Source organism: Apium graveolens, chromosome 2 (assembly GCF_009905375.1).
Source record: "Apium graveolens cultivar Ventura chromosome 2, ASM990537v1, whole genome shotgun sequence".
Classification (NCBI taxonomy): Eukaryota; Viridiplantae; Streptophyta; class Magnoliopsida; order Apiales; family Apiaceae; genus Apium; species Apium graveolens.
In genome coordinates, this window is record NC_133648.1 from 102,381,307 (window position 1) to 102,402,669 (window position 21,363).

The following is a 21,363-nucleotide window of genomic DNA, read 5'->3' on the forward strand; positions in this document are numbered from 1 at the left end:
TATTTATATTATAGACATAAATATATACATGTGTTATATATATTAATTTATAAATATATTTATCTCGTGTACTTTCGTAAACCTAAATTGAAACTCATATCCGACACTAAATTTATCGTGTAATTTCGTGTTCGTGTACATTCGTATTTCGTGTACCAAAAATTAAAACTTACATCCATATTTTTCATTCGTGTCGTGTTCACGTGTCGTGTACCAAATTGTCCGTTCTAGTAATTTATGAATACTTGTTAAGTAATTATTAGAATCGTTCTTATTAACTTGGACACACATTTACTTAAAGTAAAAATGGTTTGTTTGTTAATGATTCATTTTTATCCAAGTGCAGTCAGCATGTCTCAAGAAAGTACAGTTTACAAGTTATCTTGTTGCAAGTTTAAGATCACAGTTTTTTACAATTGGGTGGAAGAAAAATATTTATAAAATTGGTTCAACCAACCAGTAATCATTTGCACCAAATGTGTAACATACTATTCATAAGCAAGTAAAATTAATCTTAAATATATCGTTCCAGTATAAAATTAATGATGCAAAATAAAAAGTAAAAAGCTCCGTGTAATCCAAAAGCAGTATAAAAAAAATAGTGGTATTAACGGCATGAGATAAGGTAGTAATATATGAGGCTGGAAAGTGGAAAGCGCTAACACTACACTTTGATGTTGGTTGGTTGATACTCTCCGAGAGCTCAGTCTGCGGTCTGCCATCCCCAATATATTCATTAATTTATGATAATATGATACATAAATTAATGATTAAAAATGAACATCGCCGGTGATTCATTTTTCAAACTGCAGGGGAGTATTGAAATATTAATGTATGATCCTGTGATAGTATCTTCAATAATAAACTCTTTAAATAGGCTTTTTATTTCAAAAACACATGTTCTTGCATAAATTAGAGCTTCAACATGATCAAATTTAAGAGTTATCAACTTCTATTTATTAATAAAATATCCATTTGCTCCAACTTTTATCCTACTTTTATGTTCAAGTAAATTTATTAAGGACCTGATATTTCATATTATATTTAAGAAATTAATAAGAGAGCGTAAGGAGATGATTTTAGAAGCGGCAATGGGTCCCGTGACATTGGGATGCAGTAGTCAATACTCTAACAATTGAGGTCAACCTATGTCAGCTATAAATAGAGGGAGAAAGGGAAATAATGTGATCATCTGCGGATGAGCACAAAATTCTTTGGCACTTTGTAGCAGCAGAATACAGCCTATACAAAAAACATCATCCGATTTACTATAGTACTGTTAAAACTATAAATATAAGGTACAAGGTCATTCTGGAATATATACATAAGTTAGATCGAGAAATATCGAGAGGAAATGGGCGGAGGACGAGCCCCATGCTGTGACAAGAACAAGGTGAAAACAGGGCCATGGAGTCCTGCAGAAGATTTTAAACTTGCAACTTTTGTTCACAACAACGGTCATCATAACTGGCGCTCTCTGCCCAAACAGGCTGGTCAGTTTTCTTCCCCTTTTATTTCACTCTGCATGCATCATGCATGTCATACACACGATTCAAACACTCCACATTTCGTACATGTGAAAGAGATACCGTTGTAACAAGAGGTTATAGATACGTAAGTTTTGATATTGTACTGCATATAGGCTTGCTGCGATGTGGAAAGAGCTGCCGTTTGAGATGGATAAATTACTTGAGCCCTAATGTCAAACGGGGCAACTTCACTCTAGAAGAAGAGGATTCCATTATTAAGTTGCACGACTCCTATGGAAACAAGTAAATAACAACACCTCACACTTTGATTTTTTATTACCTAACTAATAACCATATTCTAATAATTTGGTGATTAATTAATTACTAACATAATTATTCCTTTAAATTAATTTTTAATTAGGTGGTCAAAGATTGCTGCTCAGTTACCAGGAAGAACCGATAACGAGATTAAAAATGTATGGAACACGTATTTGAAAAAAAGAATCTTGGACAACGATCCCAAATGTCACAAAAAGTGTAATGATAGTAAAACAAAAAATAACAATTCTTTGTCATCTTCTATATCTTCGTCTAGTAATGCTTCAAACAAAGAACAGGGACCAAGTCCAATTGATCACCAACAACTCCCTATGTCGAAAATGCCAGATATTGCAACACAACTAGCAACTGGGAGTTGTCTGCAAATTGCCAAACAGGAAACATCAGGATCAAGTTCATTTGCTTCCAATGCATCTAATTTTTCGAGCTCTAATACAGAGGTACTTGATCAGGTTGCCAAGCCAAACGAAGAGTCATCAGCCCTTGATATTTACTTGGAAGATATCGGTAAGTTTGATATTATCGATTCTGAGACGTTTGATCTTCAGAGTGTGTTACAAGAGTTGGAATATTATGAAGCCAAACAAGAGAAGCAGCTTGAGGCCTTCCTGCTGAGCTCAAATGTTGCAGATGAGAATTACATAATGAATCATGATTTAGAAATAGCTGAAAGAAGTGAGTGGTATAGATACTTAGAAAACAGTGAGCTTGGACTTGAGGGAATTATAGGGGAACAACACCAAAAAGTTGCACAAAATATAACAGCTCCAGATGAAACTTTTCAGGAGGGGATTAAAAGTTTACAGCCACAAGCTGATCATCTGACATGAATTCTTTTACAATGTTATTCATCTTCACCTCACAGTTTCTAATGCTTATAATGTTCATCCTGTGTTACAATGTAATATTATAAAAAAAATGTACAAGGGGGTGTTGCTTAAGCAAATATTACCCATGCTTATAGGGTAACTTTAGAACACATGTTAGCTAGCATTTCTTTTAACAAGATTTTGAAGGTTCGAATATCAGAAAGTGTGTGCTAAGTAGTTAAATATATCTGTAAATTTAATATTAAAAAGAACTTAGGATACAAACTGATCAATCAAGTTAAGCGAAACATGTAAAACTGTTTTTATTGAGCTGATGCATTTAGATCAGTATATACATGTTACATATCTAATTCATGATGGTGAAAATGTATCTGAAACAACCTAATAGAGAATTAAAGTACTAGTTCGAAGCTTCTCTGGACTGCTAATATTCAACATTTAGGCAGCTGGTCCTTGTATGAACATTACACATTTCTAGAAACTGAGGACAATTCTCACTAAATTACCATACCATGTACTCAACTTTTGGCTAATAAGTTCACTAAGACATTTTTTATTCACATTTGTTCAAATCTTTCAGTAATAAGAATAATAATCAATAGCGAGTGTTTGATGTGTATATCCTGACTTTAACATTCATATAATGACATAATCTTATATATTCAGTATTGGCGTACCACCCCCTTTGTTCACATTTGTCAAGACGAGAAATTGATGATGGTTTTGGCAAACAACTTAATCAAGTTTTGGTAATCTTTATAGCATACGAGAGACCATACGTGCCCTTTGCTGTCATGCCAAATACCGTAGCCCACACAAAACGACAATAATTCACGATGTTCTGAGTCCCAAATTTGCATCAACTATGGTAATCAGCTGCATAATGTAAGATAATTGGGCACAACACTTGTATGTAGGTACTAGACGAGGTTACAAGGATTGATGAAGAGAGCGGTTGTTATTTTTCATGGTTTGACAGAATTGATGTTTATAAAGTGACCTCGGATTTGACATGCCAAACGAATATGAGTTTTCCTGCATATCTCTAATAGATGGGTTATTTCCAGATATTCCCTTAAAACTGCTCTGTGTGCTTGGGCTGAACAGTTTGATAACTTCTATTTTCGAATATTACCTGATGGAGTGGATTCAAGAACTTTAGTGGGAAGAGACAATAAGCATGACATGTAACCAAAAAGTATTACCAACAAGCATATAAAAGAACAAGACTGTCTTGTGAGCATATTCCACTCCTGGAATTGAAACTAGGGGTCTCCCCTATGTTCGACTATTTCTTGCCAACAAACTAAAACGGGAAACTCATTCGCGTCTTTCTTGTCAGAGTTAAACGAGAACCATTTGTTACCCCTACAAATTTTAGCAGGAGAAATATATATATATATATATATATATATATTTTCACTGCTGAAGAAGTATGAGCAAACTGTATATACAAATCTGCATAAATGCTTTTTAACTCGAGCCCAAGATTTCTCTACTCTACTAACCAAGGCGTTCAATATCATTCAACTCCCACAAATTGATGGTTACCAACTAAAATTATACGCCTCTTTACAACATATTTTAACATGCATCAAAAATTAATTTCACTAATAAAAAACTACTAAATCTTTTTAACTGTTATAAATGAATACATGGATGATTGTCAAAGTTAGTGCTAGAATATGCACATTTATTAATACACAGTAAATGGAAGTAAGTTAAATGTATTCATGGTACCATACACGTAGATGTTAATATGTGCTTGAACACAATTATGAAGGATCTTATTTTCGTATCTTCATTTTACATTTTATATTTAGACAACCTGTGTTATTATCCTATAAATAGGACCTCTGATACATATTGTATACACGGAGATTAATATCGAGACATATTAATTATACTTCTTTCTCGGGTGTAAAATTTATAATTATCTCAACTTCTTGATCAATGGAGGAATAATATCACCGATTTTGTTCAATAAGATACCAAAGTGGATGATTGACTCATTCCATACTAGAAATAATTGTAGGAAATCCTTTGCTAACACGGATTCCTATTTCTCAACGATATTTCACGATCAATATTATAGTAATTATATTTTATATTCACAACACTTCATAAACACGAGTCTCTGTCGAAATTTATAAATAAATATGATCCATTTTATTCAACTAAGGAGTCTCTACCCAAGCTTACAATCGAAAAAAAGAGGGTACAATCGGTTTTGCTAAACAAAGGACGCAATAGCCTGCAAACCATGTGCACCAAGATAAACCGCATTTAAGTGACAATCTCTGATTCAGAAGGCATAATCATAAATTCTCCTCCCGTGGGATTCGAACCTGTGACCAAGAGGATAATTATCCCCTCTTTAACCAACGGAGTCAACCCTTGCGGGCAGGAGCCCGAGTCTTTGTACGAGGTCAAATTTGAGAAAGAAGGTACGGTCCGTGTATGATCTGTTTTACTCGACCAAAAATGTACGATCTAATTTATCAATTTTTAAGTTTATAAATCATACCCGTTTTTAAAAATTATTATTATTTAAATTAAAATTTAAAATGTTAATACAATTTTTATATCACGCTATAAATTTTATTATATGCTACAAAATTAATTATTCTCGCTTTAATGCGTCATGTTGTTATACTATGTTTTAAATATTTGTTTTACACTCAGAAAGGCAAATATTGCAAAATTTTAGAGTCTGTTACATTGGGGATAATTATTTATCTTGGGTGCTCGATATGGAATTACACCTTAGTGCTAAAGGATTAAAAGATACAATGATAATCTGAAAAAACCCCAACTGTTGAACAAAATGTCAAATTTATCATTTTTCTTAGGCACCGCATCCATGAAAATTTAAAATCTGTATACCTTACTGTCAAAAAATCACTCACCCTTAGGACCAATCTCAAAGATAGATTTGATCACCAAAAACTTGTTCATTTACCACATGCCCTTTATGAATGAATAAATATAAGGTTGCAAGATTTTAATCTGTCGCTGAATATAATTCTACCTTATTCAAAATAAGCTCAAAATTGATCTTATGTGGTGAAGATATTATTGATGCTGACATGATTGAAAAAAGACCCTCTCAACCTTTCAGCCAAACACTATGATTCTGGCATAACAGTATAGGTTGCGTAACTTTCGGAAGTATAGCGAGCTGATATCTCTTATTCTTATCGCTGAAAAGAATAATGAGTTGTTACTGAAAAATCATCAGATATGTCCCACAGGCTATACTTAGTTAACTGAAGTACATAACACGTCATTCCAGAAAATGAGTGTGGGAAAGGGCATAGAGGAGGACGACGTTACAGACGAAACCGTGGGCATGTAGCCGGTTTCAGAATCATTATAACTCTGGCCACCTTAAATGGTCGTGTGATGGTCACAACAACTCTGGCCACCAGAAGTGGCATCACGGAGTGCCAAATAAAAGGAAGGCACCACAAGAAGAAGATACTAGGGAAATCTGTCTTAGATGTGGGGCTCATGGACACTGACGATGTACTTGTCGCACATCTAAACATCTTATTGACCTCTACAAATAAAATAAAAAGAAAAATGGAAAAAGGGTGAAAACGAACTTCGCTAGTCATAATCTAGATAAAGAACCAAATAACAAAATCTCAAATGAAATAGACACTTGTGCGAACCTTTCCTATGATTTGGACGACTAGATTTTATATGTATTTCTTTGATGTTATATTTTAGATGTACTTGATTTTAATATTCTGCTTCCATGTAGTTATTTTATGTTCGCACGTTATGTACTTTGTTTGCATTAATAAAGTTGTGTTCACTTATATTTACACATTGCTGACTGCGCAACCACTCACACAATCTTACAAAATCAAAAATATTTCTCACAATTGACTAAAACCAACTCACACGTTTGGACAATTTCGGGAACATCAAATATCATCGAGGGTTTTGGGGAAACCCAGTTTTATACTACAAAATGAGACACAAATTCGCATACATGATGCTCTATATTCTAGAAAATCCACTAGGAACCTTCTGAATTTAAAAATATTTGTTTTAATGGTTTGCACGTAGAAACTACTAGTGAAAATGAAAAAAATATCTGCTTATCACCTCAACTACCTCAGGTCATAAGAAGATCTTGGAAAAATTACAATCAATCTCATTTGGATTATATGCTACAAATATTAGAGTAATTGAGTCTCACAATATTGCCACTCCAAAAATCTTAGATCCAAAATTACTCACCCTTTGACATGAAAGACTTGGCCATCCAGGAGTATCCATGATGCGCCGTATTATAGAAAATTCTACAAGACATCCCCTTAAGAATCAAAAGTTCATACCACATGATGAACTTCCTTGTTCAGCATGTTCTTTAGGAAAGCTAATTGTTCATCCATCTCCATTTAAACTTCAAACCGAGTCTCCAAATTTCTTAGAAAGAATTCAAGGTTATATATGTGGTCCTATTCATCCATCATCTGGACCATTTAGTATTTCATGGTTCTAATCGATGCTTCAACTAGATGGTCCCATGTATGTCTACTCTCCACTAGAAATACAACATTTGCCAAACTTCTAGCTCTGATAATCAAATTACAAGCCCAATTTCCCGATTATCCTATCAAATCAATTTAACTAGATAATGCTGCTGAATTTATATTTGTTACTTTCAATGATTATTGTATGTCAATAGTAATCTCTATGGAACATCCGGTAGCTCACATACATACACAAAATGGTTTAGCGGAATCCTTAATTAAAAGACATCAGCTTATTACACGACCATTGCTTCTAAGAGCTAAATTACCTACTTCTATTTGGAGTCACGTAATACTTCATGCCGAAAATATAATTAGGATAAGACCATCTTCTTACCACAAACAATCTACTTATGAGTTAGTTCTTGGTCAAACCCCTAATATTTCACATTTTAAGATTTTTGATAGTGTCGTATATGTTCCCATTGCACCTCCACAAAAATATAAAATGGGAGTATAAAGAAGAGTAGGTATATATGTTGGTTTTGATTCACCATCTATTAGAAGATATCTTGAACCACTGACTGGTGATGTCTTTATTGCTTGATATGCTTATTGTCATTTTGATGAGTCTGTGTGCCCTCCAAGGAGATAATGTTTTGCATAAGTTAAATTCTGAATTATCATGGAATGCATCAGTATTAAATGTTATTGATCCGCATACTAAATATTGTGAATCTGAGGTTATAAGAATCATTCATATGCAAAATATTTTTAATCAAATGTCAGATGCTTTTAATGATTCCAGACATGTCATAAAATCACATATACCTGTTGTTAATGCTCCGGAAATGGTTGAAATTCCTATTCATAAATTAATTCATGAAGAATCGGTTGGTAATTCAAAACCACGCCAGAAGCGTGGTAGACCTGTTGGTGCAAAAAATGTTGTACCACGAAAATGGAAATTGATAGGATATGCCCCTGAAGTGGCAAGTGTTCCAGAAAATATCCCAGAAGTGATATTACCCCATGAAGAGGTTCGAGGCCATGAAGTGGATATATTAAATATCCCAGAAGCGGTATCACCTCCGAAAGAGGTTAAATCCATTGAAGTGGTTGTGACAAAACCACTAGAAGTGGTATTGCCTCCAAAAGATGATATTGCCCCTGAGGTGGCACATGCTTCAATAGATACAAAGGTACCTGAAAATTATGAGATCTCACTGAGTTATGTACAAAATGGAAATTATTGGATCGTGGAAGTATTGCGATTGATGATGTATATGCTTTTTTAGTGGCATGTGATATTATTACGAACTCCGCTCCCGAATCACAAAGTATAGAAAAATGTCGGCAAAGAGATGATTGGACAAAATGGAAAATTACAATATAAGAAGAATTGCAATCCTTGCGCAAGAGAAATGTATTTGGACCTGCAGTCTTAACACTGATTGGTGTGATCCCAATCAGGAATAGATGGGTGTTTGTACAAAAACGAAATGAGGGAAATGAAATTGTGAGATATAAGGCATGACTGGTAGTCTAGGGATTCTCTCAAAGGCCTGGATTACATTACCAGGAAACTTACTCTCATGTGATGGATGAAGTTACTTTTTGTTTTCTAGATAGGTATGACTTGTATAAAAAGATTGGAAACACTTCTCATGGACTTTATTACAGCCTACCTTTATGGATCACTTGATAGTGATATATATATATATATATATATATATATATATATATATGAAAATTCCTGAAGGATTAAAGAGAGATGAAACTAAGCCTCGATATTTATACTCAATTAAATTACAATGATCATTATATGGCTTATTAAAGTCTGGTCATATGTGGTACATCAGTCTTAGTGAATATTTATTAAATGATGGGTATGTTAATAATCAAGTTTTTAATGTATGTTAATCAAAAGGTCATCAACTGGTTTTGTTATTATTGCTATATATGTGGATTATTTGAATATTGTAGGTACTTCTGAAGATATTACTAGTGTTGCTACTTATTTGCAAACTGAGTTTGAAATGAAAGATATTGGAAAGAAAAGATTTTTTTTAGGTATCCAGATGGAACAATTATCTTGTTCATCAGTCAACTTATATAGAACATGGACAAAGCTCATCCATTAACAATGCCAATGGTTGTTCGATCACTCAAAATTGAAAAAGATCCACTCTGACCTAGAAAAGAAGATGAAAATGCATTTGGGTCTGAAGTTCCATATATTATTGACATTGGAGCTCTTATGTATCTTGAAAATAACACAAGACCTGATATTATTTTTCTGTGAACCTTTTGGCGAGATTCAGTTCTAATCCAATTAAAAGATATTGGGATGAGATCAAACATATATTCAGATATCTTCGTGGGATAATTGATCTCGGACTATTCTTTCCAAACAGTTCAACATCGCATCTAGTTGGATATGTGGATGTCGGGTATATGTCAGATCCTCATTTTGAACGATCACAAACAGGTTATCTATTCACATATTGTGGCACTGCTATCTATTGGAAGACTAAAAAACAAACTATGGAAGAAACTTCATCTAATCACACAGAGTTACTTATAATTAATTAAGCAAGTAGGGAATGCATTTGGCTAAGGTCTGTAATTCAACATATTCGAGAATCGTGTGTGTTGTGTAAGGCATGCGTGTATAATAACAAGACTAAGTCACATTGACAACCCTAAGATTAAGTTGTATGATAATCTATATTTGTATTATGTATTGTATTTCTTGAGTCTATAAAAATGGTTAGAAGATTAAACTGGGGATTTTTCAGTGAACAGATTCAAGCTAAGGAATAAACTCTGGAAGAAGATCAAGCCATGATTATGCCTCAGAGAAAAGATGTAGAAGCTTGGAGTTGAATAAAACTGTTATATAAAAAATGTTCTAAATCATGATATTGATAAGTCACAGATAAAGTTATATCGAGAAGTCCAAATGACTTGTAGAGAAGTCCAAAATGGCTTATAAAGAAGTGTGGCGCCCCAAAATCCGGGGTCAAGGATCTAGGAGGCCACGCCATCTTGAATACTATATAACCTTATCTCCTATTACAATATATATATACTCACACTTTTACGACCCCACACTTATCACACACACACACTTATAGGTTATTATCTTGGAAATGAAACATTTATTACTAGAGTAAATCAATCCACAAAGTGATAATTATTATAACCCAAAAGTAATTAAGTCTTACCGGGGAAATAACCTTTAAGTAAGGCTAGTCCGTCGGCCAAAGATTTGCTTCTTATTCATTATCTTACATAAGCCATACTTGTAAATAAGCGGATTAACGACAACTGAAAACCAATCCAGCTTATTCGGTCTACCTGTGGTACAACAGCAAACATCCTATGAAACAACTGGTCGTTTCCTACCCGTTCCCTGGCTATGAGTTTCATGATAGACATCTTAATTCACTATTGTGTTGTGTCAATTTAAGAAAACAAGTGTGAGCTATAATTCCCAGCATAATAATGTACATTATGAAATGACTGTATGATAAACTCAAGTAAAACGTCATATATGATAAATACGTTCTATTCAAAAATAGTTTTCCTTGGTGATACACACCTTCTTTTGAAAACAATTCTTTAGTGGATTTATTATCATGCGAATACCTTAATGGTAAACCCAGCACCTAGGCTTGGGTTACGATATTGCATCACAATTCCAATTGGAAGAATATGACATTTACTGGAGCCACCGCATACGATGATCAGTCGTACTACGGAAATATTAACCTTTTCTATTAGTAGAAGGACGATTTCCTTTTTTATTATCGGTTATCACCCTGGCCGCATTCGAGCCTTTTCTGTGTCCATCCCTCTCAGGTACACACTTCGTGTTTATCCCTCTCAAGACACGGTTTTGCGTCCATCCCTCTCAGGTACGCATACTCCACATGTTCGTCAGTATATAAGATACCTTCTCATGTGGTAGTAAATTGGTAGTCTCAACAGTCCACGAAGTACTGGAGTCTACCCATCCTTGTCCTTATAAGAATCCCATCATTTATCTGGAACTTATATTGTTCCCCAGGCATATTGCTTGTTGATAATATGGGTGTGCACGGTTCGGTTCAGTTCGGTTTTTACAGAAAATCGTTACCAAACCGTACATGTCGGTTCAGTTCGGTTTCTATCTATTAACCGTAACCAAACCGTGCAGAACGGTTTTTTCGGTTTGGTTAACCGTATTTCGGTTTCAGTTTTTTCGGTTTTTAATTTTTATAATTTTAAATATTATTTTTAATACAATAATAAGAAATATTTAGAACCTACCATATGTAGCTTATTAACTTTATTATCTACAAAATAAAGAAAATTAAATGTACGAGGAAAAAACAACATAAAAAATGCGAGGTAGCAGGAAATGAAAATTACAAGAAGTTATATAAATGAAAATGAACAAAGTACTAATCAGGAGATACCAAGTTAAGAAGTAACAGACTAAGCCTTATTTTGACTACTAGTATGGTAACAAATTTATTTATTATATATATATATATTTAATAATGTATTATTTATAAATTATATAAATAAAAAAATAAATATGTATTTATATGTATTATAAACGGTTCGGTTTTTTTGGTTCGGTTTTTAGAGTAAAACCGTAACCGTTACCAACCGTTCCGTCAGTTCGGTTCGGTTACGGTTTTTTACAGTTTCTGTCGGTTTCGGATTTTTTCGGTTCGGTTTTTCGATTTTTCGGTCCGATTTCGGTTTTTCGGTTTTTGTTTGCTCACCCCTAGTTGATAGGTACACTTTGATTTGTATGTATATATATGTACTTCCGAAAATTTTCGGAGAAAGTACTAAGGATGTGAGTTGACTGTTGTCAACAGATAATTAAATATGGGGGAGTTTCTTTTAAAACTATATTTAAAATAAAAAAAAATAAGTCGAGATAATATTCTCCGACGATCTGAAATTATTCGAATGATTATCCGAAAATCAGAAAGTATTTTAAAAATAGGTCTTATAATTTTTAAATCATAATAAATCATCAGATAAATAATTAGTAATTAAATATTAATCGTTAAATAATTAAACCTCGAATACTTATACTTTAAAAGAATATTTGAAATAATATTTCTCAACTAATTTATGTTTATGTAATTTAAAGTAATCTTTAATATTTAATCAGGTTTGAAATAAATAATCGTTGGAGAATAATTCTCCTATAATAAATGAATAGTTAAATAATACTCATTATTCGAACAATAAAATATAGTTGAGGGAATACGATCTTTGGAAATCTTTTTAATAAAAGTTCGAGGTATTTAATATTTCGTAAGTGGACGTTGAGTCCCTTGAAACATAACTATTATGGACTTTAATCATCCTAAAATATCACCAGAATGATTCCCGGGTTTTTATTTTAAAATCCCGACCGACTCTCGGTCTTATAATTATACGTCACGCCCGTGGCGGAGTTAAACATTTTACGACATATACGTATCGTACAACATCGCTACATTATACGAAAACTCAATTACTAAGTATCATGGCAAACATGGTATTTATGCAATGATAATAAAACAATCCTTTCAAAACACAGCAGTATATGAAGCTGGATTCGTAAACTTGCTTGGGTATCTCGAGGTGGAGGATGCTCTAGGGTCCGCTCGAAAATCTATGACCATAAATACAAACCGTTTCGTTAGGTCCCGTTATAATTTACGGCGATTCATACTCTTATGCTATTTAATATTCATTTTCTCACTTAATTCACCCTTATTATTCTTTTAAGTACTTATTCACGTCACGGTCACTTCCTTTTTCGAAGTTCCTTATGTCCTTTTACATATTCATCGTCGGCTCCGCTTACGAGTCCTTATGTCTTGGCTCCAATATTTTTATAAAATTGAAAAATCATTATTTTCACTTGAAATTTTATAGCAGCTAAGGAACTATATTTACTACTCTCAGTAAAAATTTCATGATTTATGAACATTTTTAAGTCGCTCATTTTTATTTCCAAAGTTCGTAATTCATAGCAGTTTTTGTCGCGTAAATCACTTTTAGTAAAATGGTCATAACTTTTGATCCGTAAATCGGAATCAAGCGATTCAAGCCCCTAAATGATCCTTATAACATTGTATATCATAATCAAGTATTATGTTTCAAGAAAATACAGTTTATATATTCGGGAATTTCTGCAGAAACTTAACATTATATTTTGTTCATTTTAGCGAGATTACGGTTACGGTCCGAGTTTCGTTTACGCCTTAAATCTCTATACTACCACCAACAATCATCAAATAATCACCACGACACTAACTCCTCTCAAGAACATCATGTTCTTGAGGCAACAATCATCAACCTTAAATCTACTTAACTAAACATCAAGATTACAACAATTCATTCACCAAAACTAGGTTTACAACTATGTTCCAAAAGATTCTTGAACTTAAACCTCAAATAAAGATGGGTAAAAGATTTATACCTTTCTTGAAATATTGAGATGTGTTCTTGATGATGGTGAAGTCTTGGGAGTGCTTGGTAGGGTTTTTGAAACCTAAATCAACCATTAAAATCAAGAAACCAAAGAAGAGTTACTATTCACACTATTCACTATCATCTTTCTTGAATTTATTTCACCCATCAAACCTTGATAAAACGAGCTTAAAAATTTATCTTACCTTAGTTTAGGATGTATGAAACTTGAGAATTAATGGGGGAATTTTGCCATGACTAGAGCTTGAAGTTTTGAAAATAATTTCTCCTCTTTTTTTGTTAGGGCTGAATGGAAGGTCTTTGGAGGGAGAGAGAGAGAGAGAGATTTTGTGTTGCTTGCTTGGGTGCTTCTTGGAGAAGTGATTGTATTTGATTGTATATTCTCTAGTATATAACCTAAACTAGGGTTATGTTGGTATATCTTGTAACAAATCTTGCTAGCATTCCTAGGTTACAAGCTAAGCTAGTTGATTTAGACTTTAGCTTACTATTTGATAAAGTAACCATGGTTACTTTTCTACCATGGTTGGTTAGTGTGATACGTTTATTTATTCATTTACACGTTTGTTGGGTCGCTTAATCATTTTCATAATAATTGCTCGTAAACGGTTCGTGGCGTAAATCATTTCGTATTTATTCTTTATATTTTGAAGTATCGTTCTTGGATATAAATCCGTAGGGTTTTAAATTCGTAATTATATTGTGATTCCCGTAATCCTCGATGTTTCGTAAATACGGTCGTTTTTTAAAGTTCGTTTTCTTCGAAAACTAATAGCGTTTGCATACACTCATTTGGTACGTATAATCATGATATCAACTCCGAAACTCATTTTCTCATGCACAACATAGTGTGTGTTAAAAAGTTTTCCCCGTCTATCAGGGTTACTATTCATTAAACGTTTTCACAAAGTCTCAAAAATTCGAGTTATTACAAGAAGTCTCAGAAATATCGACAAGTCAAATGAAGATGCAGAGAACTGGAGATATCGACAAGTCATTTCTGTATGTAGAGAACTCAGATATATCAACAAGTCAAATGAAGATGTGAAGAATTGGAGATATAGACAAGTCAATTTCTCATATAAAGATCTCGGAGATATCGATAAGTCAAATTGTGTATATAGAGATCTCAGAGATATCGACAAGTCATTTCTACATGTAGAGATCTCAGACATATCGATAAGTCATTTCACATGCAAGGATCTAGAGACCTTGATAAGTCAAGTATACCTATAGAGAACTCAGAGATCTCGATAAGTTATTATACTTATCGAGATGTCATTTCTCTATAGATCAGATTGGAGATCTCGACATACTTCTCAAATACAAAATATAGACAAGTTTAAGATTCAAGATTACCAGTCAACAAATAATCTATTCACTGGACTGGAAAGGTTACAAAGCAGCTTGAAGAATATAAGATCAAGGGTCAAGATTAACTGGACAAAAGGGTGGTCACAGACCTTCAAGATTCTGCACAGATTTTCTAAGCCATAAATGGAAATAGAAATAGAAATAGGTTATTTTGAAAATGGTTTAGTACATTTTAGTGCAAGTTTTGTAAACTTGTGTTGCTAGTCTATAAAGCATGCACGGGTCCTTAGTTCACAAGTAACAAACAGGCCTAAATTTTCTTATATTCTCTCAAGATAGAAGCTGAGTTCTTAATTTATAAGAACACGGATTTTGTAGCAAGACAAACTTAATTAATACAATTAAGTGAGTTTTTGATATTGTGTGTTTGTGTTATTTATGCTTACTTCAATATCTCTACAAATTACTAACTGATTTGTTCATCAAAATCCAAACAAGTTTTAAAAGACAAAATTATTCAAGAAACACATTCACCCCCCCCCCTTGTGTTATATTCTTAGGATTCAACATCTAACAAATGGTATCAGAGCAAAATCTAAAAGTGAACATATAAAGATCTTGGAAGAATGAGTGCATAGAAATTAAAAAACATCAAGATACCAGCCTTTGACAAGGTTAACTATACACTCTGGAAAAAGAAGATGATGTTGTTCATAAGGATCGCAAATCCCATGTATATTCAAATCCTCAAGAATGGACCTTTCATTCCTATGGTGAGAGTTTCTGAATATACAGAAGAAGACACGGTCATACTAGCACATTATGCCCCTAAAGACCCCCTAACATACACAGAGAGCCTGAAAAGGAAAAGGTTGCACTGGATAGCAGTCTCCAACTCATATTAATTGAGTCTTTTGACAATGTAATGTACAACAAAATTTTCAACTGTGATTCTGCTAAACAAATTTGGAAAAAGATTGAGATACTGTGTGAGGGGACAGAGGAAGTTAGATCTAACCAAAGGAGAATCTTGGTGTCACAATATAAGGGTTTCATGGCTAAGTCTAAAGAAGGAATTACTGAAGTTTTTGAAAGATTCAATAAATTTATTAATGACTTGCAACTTCATGATAAATATTATGAAGCTGAGGAAGTTAATCTAAAGTTTTTGCTAGCTCTTCCTGACCATCTTGAACAGAAGATATATGCTATTAGAGAAGAAAGAGACTTGAGCAAGATGAGACTGGAGGTTCATGATAAATATATGAGCTTGAAATGTTGTAGAGGATGTTATTGCAGGCAAACCAAGGACATGTAGTAGATGGATCAAGTGCCTTGATGGTCAATGACAATACAATACTTGAAGATGAACAAGAAGCTCAAACTCCAATCACTCATACAGTTGAACAAAAGAACAAGGAGCCTCAGAAACAAGTCATATTGGAGCTAGAGGAGGATGAGTATTATACCTTTGATGAGCTAGATGAGATGGATCAATCTATGGCTTATCTTTCTAGGAAATTTTTAACATTAGGATTAAGAAGCCAAAGTAATTCAAGAGCAAGGAACAAACCTCAAATAGCAACAACTGGAAAGGAAAAACTTAGTACAACTCAGGTGGCAAAGATGGCTACAAAATTGGATCTGTTGACAGCTCAAAAATAAGGTGCTACAACTGTGATGAGTTGGGACACTTTGCAACTGAGTGTAGGAAACCAAAGAAAGTGAAGACGTATATAGCTTATCTGGAGTTAGAAGCAAAGTATGAATCTCTCTTGAAGAAACAACAGGGAAAGGCTTACTTAGCTAAAGGTAAGAGTTGATATGACATTGATGAAGATGATGATAATGAAGAATTTGGAAATTATGCACTCATGGATTTAGATCAAGGAGAATCATCCTAATCAAAATCTGAGGTACCAACTCTAACTACCATTTATTTAAATACAAGCCAATATAAAGAAACTGTTGAAAAGATGAGTGTAAAAATGTTTCATATCCACACAAGCATGGTTGCAGCTACTGAGGAAGTTAGTAGACTGTCAAAGATTAATGAGAAGCTTGAGATTGAAAAGCAAGAATTGGAGCTGCAGCTTATTGAGCTTGAAATAGTCAAGCAAAAAAATGAATATCTGAAAAACAAACTCAAGTGTCCAAGTAAAATTGAAGCAGTGCTGAAGGAAAAATTGGTAAAGAACGAAGTGGAATTGAAGTCCTTTAAAAATGCATCTCAGTTGGTTGGACAATACCATGAGAAAAACAAACCATGTGCTAATATAGCTATTGGTTTGGACTATGATGCCTTGAACAATAACAAGAAAAATGAAGGTGATAAAGGGATAACAATTGCAAATAAAGATGTCCCAGTTATGATGAGAAAAGTAGATGCACCTTTACTCTAGGCATGTGAGGTCAATTTCAGTGAGGTTGAGTTGGTCATCAAGCAAGAACTTGCAGATGAAGACAGTGAAAAGAAGGACGCAGACACCACAACCACAAATGAACCTGAAAAGAAGCCAATAGTCAGTCAAGTTATCAAGACACCAACCAAGGAGGTTAAAACTGAGAATGCTGAGAAAAGAAAAAAGAACATGAATGGGAAGATAGGTGTGAACAAGAGCAACAACTATGCCTTTGTTGCAGATGCTCCTAGAAATCAGTGTAAAAAATATGGCTCAACAAATCATCTAACTCACCTTTGTAAAAAGGCTATTAGTGAGCCAAAGTTGGGATCTGCAAATACAATGAGGCATTGGCTGAAGATCCCTACTCATTATATGACAAATTTGATTACATTCCTTGTAATATGAAAGTGATGAGAATCTGTCATAAACTAAAAGTAGACCTCAAAGAAGTTAATCTTGGATCTACCGCTAAAAAGGAAAATGCAAATCAATCAATAAACACTGTTCTTTTTGAATCATCAAATTCTACTTCTGCTACTTCAGTGAAAAAGAATAAAGTACCCAACACTGCTTGGGTAGCTAAACACACTTAATTTTCATTGTGTGCAGGTCAAGGTGAAGAGAGTCATATGGATCATTGACAGTGGATGCTCCGAACATATAACAGATGATCAGGCCCTGCTATCACAATTTGAGGAGATGGATGACCTATTGGTGACTTTTGGAGACAACAACAAAGGACTCACAATGGGACATGGCAAACTGGTTTCTGGAAATGTTGTCATAGAAGATGTAGCACTGGTTGTTGGACTTGAAGTTAATCTTCTAAGTGTCAGCCAATTTACTGACAAAAGATCAAGGTGAATTTTGAAAAAGAAGACTGCTCAATTATCAGCAAAAAGACTGGTGAAATTGCTCTGAACGGAGTTAGAAAAGAAAGCTTATTTGTTGCAGATTTGAGTTCAGCAAACAAGAATGGTATTTGTTGCTTCTATACCAAGGCATCTATTGAGCAAAGCAAACTGTAGCACAAGAAACTCTCTCACCTGAATTTCAAAGCAATTAATAGCTTGGTGAAAACGGAATTAGTGAGAAACATGCCAAATCTGGAATTTGCTCAAGATGAAGTTTGTGAGGCTTATCAAAAAGGAAAAATGAAAAGGCCCAGTCACAAAAGTAAAACTGTGAATTACATAAGTGCACCATTGCAACTTATTCACATGGACCTGTTTGGACCAATTAATGTCTTATCAATTTCTAGAAAGAAATATGCACTGGTGATGGTGGATGACTACTCAAGGTACACATGGGTAGAGTTTATGCATTCAAAAGATGAAACTCCACACAAAATTATTGAACACATAATAAAAGTTGAAAAGCAGGATGAAGATCAAAGTTGTGTAAAAAGATTAAGAAGTGATAATGGCACAGAACTCAGGAATGCAACATTGAGTGAATTCTGTAAAGACAAAGGCATTGTTCAAGAATTTTTAGCTCCAAGAACACCTCAACAAAATGGTATTGTTGAAAGGAAAAATAGAACTTTAGTTGAAGCTGCCAGGACAATGCTACAAGATGCCAATCTGCCAACAAGTTTTTGGGAAGAAGCTGTGAATACTACATGCTATACTCAAAACATATATTTGATCAACAAAATCCATGGAAAATCACTTTACTCAATTTTATTAAAAAGAAAGCCTACTCTGAAGCATCTACATGTGTTTGGAAGCAAGTGCGTTGTGCTAAAAGATAACTTTGAATATATGGGAAAATTTGACTCTAAAGTTTTTGAAGCAATTTTTCTGGGATATTCATTGGCGAGAACTTCCTACAGAGTTTATGTGCTTGAATAGAAGAAAATTATAGAAAACACATATGTGACTTTTGATGATGACAAGTGTCCAGGCTTGGAATACCTTGATGAAAATGAAGCTGAAACTTTAAAGTTTAAAAATCTCAATATTGAATGTGATTCTGAGGATGATGCTGAGATCAACACAGAAATAGAATGGAGCAAGAAATAACTGAATAAGTGATCCATGAAAATGAAGATTCTAATTAAGGAAGAATTTCATCTGAGTTTGATGGCACAAACTCAGGGGGAGAAGAAGATGGTGGTTCTGCAAGTCATATCAATGATGAAAGCAATTCCAGTCAACAAGATTGATAAGTGGCATTTTATACCACTTAGAACGTCTTAAAATGGCTTAAATTGGTGTCTTGAAATCAAGTATTTTATGTATTTGATGCGTTTTTCTAGTGTTTATGCATTTCAGGGTATTAGTTACATTTCGGGGGAGGAATCATCAAGAATAAGCCTTGGCATGTGTTCACCATTGCGAGAGGAAAGGAATGGGCAGATTACGGCGAAGAAACGGAGCAAACTTGGATTTTTTCCAGTAGAGGCCTGCGCGCCCGCGCAGCTATGCTGAGCGGCCGTGCAGGGTCGGGAATTTTGCTGAATTATTTTAGACTTCTACTTCTGTTTGGCTTCCAACTTCTATATAATCTGAGTTTTATGGGACTATTATATAGGTAGATTTGAGACATTTTCACGGAGAGTATTAAGGGGATTATGTTTTAGATTGTGTTTTACGCAAGAAGCAAAGGAGATAAGGAAGAAGACCGATTTAGCACACCGCAACGAAGGGGAAGCATATTTTCTTGTGATTCTTGTTTCGTTGTAACGTTGGATGCTAGTTTTCTTGCTTTGACTTATTTACTCTTGTGACGTACTCTGTTTTAATATAATTAGTTTAGTTATTATTTTCTTGTGTTTGTTTATCATGATTTCATATGAACCCATGATGGCGATAAGTTCTATTATGGGCTAATCGTGATCATGGGGTTGCAACGGATTTATTATGGAATTCTTTAGTTAATTATTTAATACTTTAGTGTGTGATGATTGTTTGATATCTAGTATTGGTTGTGCGTATTCGTCTTATGTGCGTCGCGAACATATAAGATAGGGTGTTAATCTCTTGTGAAGCGACGGTGGATCTTGAGATTTAGAACTTGCCATGCTAGCATAGGTTCATGTACGTTGTGCATGATTAGTGGGTAACTCTAACAGTTTTATTTGCCCTATGTAATCAAAAGGAATAACTTGAGCTTAAATCGTTGTGTTGTCAATTTCTGTAGACATATAGGAACTCAACATAATTGATGACTATTCAACTTCTATCTTAATTGTGGATGCTTGGTAGAATGGTATTAGTACAATGAAAGTTGGCTTTTATCAGTTTCGTGTTATTCGATTAATATCATCACTGTCACATGCTAAAGGTAATAACAATGGCTATAGAAGGAAGTAATAATGAAGTTGTGATCTCATGAGTGTTTTATTATTGATAAATTGAAGTGTTAGTTAAGTGGTTAATTAAGTAGTTAATTATAGTTAATATTTAATCAACAATTTTAAGTGTTATTATCTTAACATTGAGAAGTAATCATACATTGGTGAGTGAGTTTAATTAGACAATAATTTAGTCTGAGTCTCTGAGGGAATGAACTAGAAAATATTCTATATTACTTGCGAACGCGTATACTTGCGTGAATATTAGCGCGTGTTTTCGCCCTAACAAGTTTTTGGCGCCGTTGCCGGGGACTCGGCGTATTTGTTTAGTTTATGTACTTACCATCATTGGTCATTAGGACTCAGTGATTAGGACGTAGTAGTTACTTATTTTTTCTGGTTGTGTTTCAGGTACTTTAGCAAGCGTTTATGCAAACTCGTTCTCGTGCTCGCAAGAGGACTTTAGATACAGCTGAGGAGACATACGAAGTTCTTGATATTCCGGAGAAGTTAGATTTTGAGGATTCGGATTCAGGAACTGAGCAGAAAGAACCAGTAAACATGGGAGATCGTATTGTTCAAGCTGACCCAGCTCTTATGGATTTTTCTCGGCCTAAAATTGATGACATTCAGTCAAGCATCCTTCATCCGGCTATTCAAGCTAACACCTTTGAAATCAAGCCGGGCACTATTCAGATGGTGCAGAATTCTGTTTCTTTTGGA

At 34.1% G+C, this 21,363-nt stretch overlaps 1 protein-coding gene across 1 annotated transcript; it reads left to right on the forward strand.

Moving 5' to 3' along the window:
• The first annotated feature begins 1,172 nt into the window (after positions 1–1,172).
• Positions 1,173–2,837, forward strand: LOC141706035 (uncharacterized). The gene is made up of 3 exons (XM_074508864.1): positions 1,173–1,493; positions 1,643–1,772; positions 1,891–2,837. Exons 1-3 carry the CDS (start codon positions 1,355–1,357, stop codon positions 2,636–2,638), a joined length of 1,017 nt encoding a protein of 338 aa, XP_074364965.1. The 5' UTR covers positions 1,173–1,354; the 3' UTR covers positions 2,639–2,837.
• The last annotated feature ends 18,526 nt before the right edge of the window (positions 2,838–21,363 follow it).

Coding starts and splice junctions, on each gene's coding strand:
- LOC141706035 (XM_074508864.1), top strand. CDS start 1,355: ATGGGCGGAGGACGAGCCCCATGCTGTGACAAGAACAAGGTGAAAACA. Junction 1,494..1,642: donor CTCTCTGCCCAAACAGGCTG/GTCAGTTTTCTT, acceptor TACTGCATATAG/GCTTGCTGCGATGTGGAAAG. Junction 1,773..1,890: donor CACGACTCCTATGGAAACAA/GTAAATAACAAC, acceptor ATTTTTAATTAG/GTGGTCAAAGATTGCTGCTC.